This window comes from Austrofundulus limnaeus, unplaced genomic scaffold (genome assembly GCF_001266775.1).
Source record: "Austrofundulus limnaeus strain Quisiro unplaced genomic scaffold, Austrofundulus_limnaeus-1.0 Scaffold447, whole genome shotgun sequence".
Classification (NCBI taxonomy): domain Eukaryota; kingdom Metazoa; phylum Chordata; class Actinopteri; order Cyprinodontiformes; family Rivulidae; genus Austrofundulus; species Austrofundulus limnaeus.
This window is the reverse complement of record NW_013952849.1, coordinates 288322-290296: the sequence shown is the minus strand read 5'-3', so window position 1 is coordinate 290296 and position 1975 is coordinate 288322. Positions and strand designations below refer to the sequence as shown.

Here is a 1975-nt window from a genome sequence, read left to right as displayed (position 1 = left end):
GATGAGAAGATAAGTTTATTTTCTATTTAAACATAAAAACAGTGTTTTAATAACAGCTAAAGGTGACATAGATACTTTATTATGGTATAGTATTTAAATATATGCCTGAGAAACACATAATATTGGCCCTTTAAGATAATCTTAGGCTAAAACTCATGCATGAAAGGCAGTGGGTGATTTTGTCTGGGTTTTCCAGTTGAAACTGATTTGGTTTATGTAGATGCTGCTTACTGTTTTCTGTGCCCAGGTGGTGATGCTCGGTCCAGTGGATAATGTAACCCAGCAGGAACCCTCTGACATCTTCCTCCGGGACCGATGACCACCGCAGCACCACCGAGGTCAGTGTCTTGTTGGAGAAGCTGATGTTTGTGGGAGCGCTAACAGGAGCTGTGGTAATGCACAAATAATAATAATAATAATAATAATAACCACACCAGGATTTGTTTGCTTTACTTGGAAACATCTGGGCTGTAAAGGAAGGCAGACTTTAACTTACATCCCTGTTTGAAGTAGAACTGCGTGGTCCCATAGGTGCTCTCACTGTTGTTGATGTGCTTTATGTTGCACGTGTCCTTGTACGGCCGTGTGTGCAGAGTCAAGCTGTAACGTATGTAGGGCTCTAAAGGTACTGGGTTTTTAGGAAAAGACAAAGAAAATAATTATTCTTTATTGTTCAATGTTTTATTAAAACAGACGTATTTCTTTCCTTCATCATTCATAACAAATAACCTTCAAAATCAATTGAACAGGACTGCATTAAAAACAGAGAAATTTTCTGGAGAAATGTTGCTTCTGTTTGAACTTCCATCATCCTATAGCTTTCTTCTAAAAAGCCCAACACAACTTTAGAACTTATTGAAGAATATCTGTGAGTTTTATTTTGAAAGTTAAGGTTAAAATCTCTTCCTGTTTGCTTTGTATTGTTTAATGTGAATTAATACCAATTTTCACGTTTATTATGTTTTCCTCACATCAAAACAAAACTGCTTCAGTTCAACAAGATTTATCATGGCCGATGTGATGAAAATCAGAGAAGATGGACTAAAAGACTGAAGAATTTTCATCATACAGGCAGACAGAAACACAAACTAGATTCCCTTAGCAAAACGTAGTATACGCAAGTATCCTTTAAGTGTGCTAATTTTAAATTAAAAATGAAAGAGTGTACTTCCAGTTTACTTTTTATGTACTTATCTGAGATATACTCAACCAAGTTTATCTTACACTATACTTGGCTTGAACTAAAAGTATACTAAAAGTATCCTTAGTCCATATTAATGTTTAAATTTTGGCCAAGATAAACTTTAGTAGTACACTGAAAGTACATTTTCACACAGACTGGTTAATTTGTAGTATATTTCAAGATTAAACTAAAAGTATATTTAGATAATTACTTTCAGTATACTTTTGCGCATACTTTATTAAACTTATTGTGGGCCAACTTAGTCCTATAAGTGTATTTGTTAGTAAACTGCTAGTATACTTAGCTACAGTATATCAGTGTACATGGTATATAAAAGTCCACTTAGGGAAATACACTTTTATATACTTCAGTATACTTAATGCCATGTGCTTAAAGTGTACTTATTTTTGGTAAGTTTATAAACTTAAAAAGACAGCATACTTGTTTGTTGCTCAGCCGAAGCAATGAGACGAGGACCGTGATGTTTTATGTTTAGCTGAAGTTAAACACAAAACGTTGAAGTCTAAATTACAATGGGCCTTATGAGAGCCACCATAATGCTCATGTGGACCCCTGGACTAAAAGAAAACAAAAAATATAAATAAAACTGCTACTACTACTACTACTACTACTACTACTACTACTACTACTACTAACTACTACTACTACTACTACTACTACTAATAATAATAATAATAATAATCAAAAAGAAAAAAATTGTATAGGTCTTCTGGACGGGTTCTTCTCTAATGAAACGTTTCGTCTCTCCTCCAAGAGACTTCTTCAGTCTGA

The 1975-nt window shown here is 34.2% G+C and overlaps 1 protein-coding gene across 1 annotated transcript in view; it reads right to left on the bottom strand.

Annotated features, from left to right (window-relative positions):
* The window catches only part of LOC106529481 (interleukin-31 receptor subunit alpha), a 26502-nt gene that overhangs the window by 7389 nt on the left and 17138 nt on the right, over window positions 1–1975 (bottom strand). Inside the window, exons 11-12 of the mRNA XM_014024929.1 lie at window positions 497–628; window positions 232–387 (exon numbers count right to left, since the gene is read on the bottom strand). Of these exons, the coding sequence (XP_013880383.1) occupies window positions 232–387; window positions 497–628 (288 nt within the window). The remainder of the gene's footprint in view (window positions 1–231; window positions 388–496; window positions 629–1975) is intronic.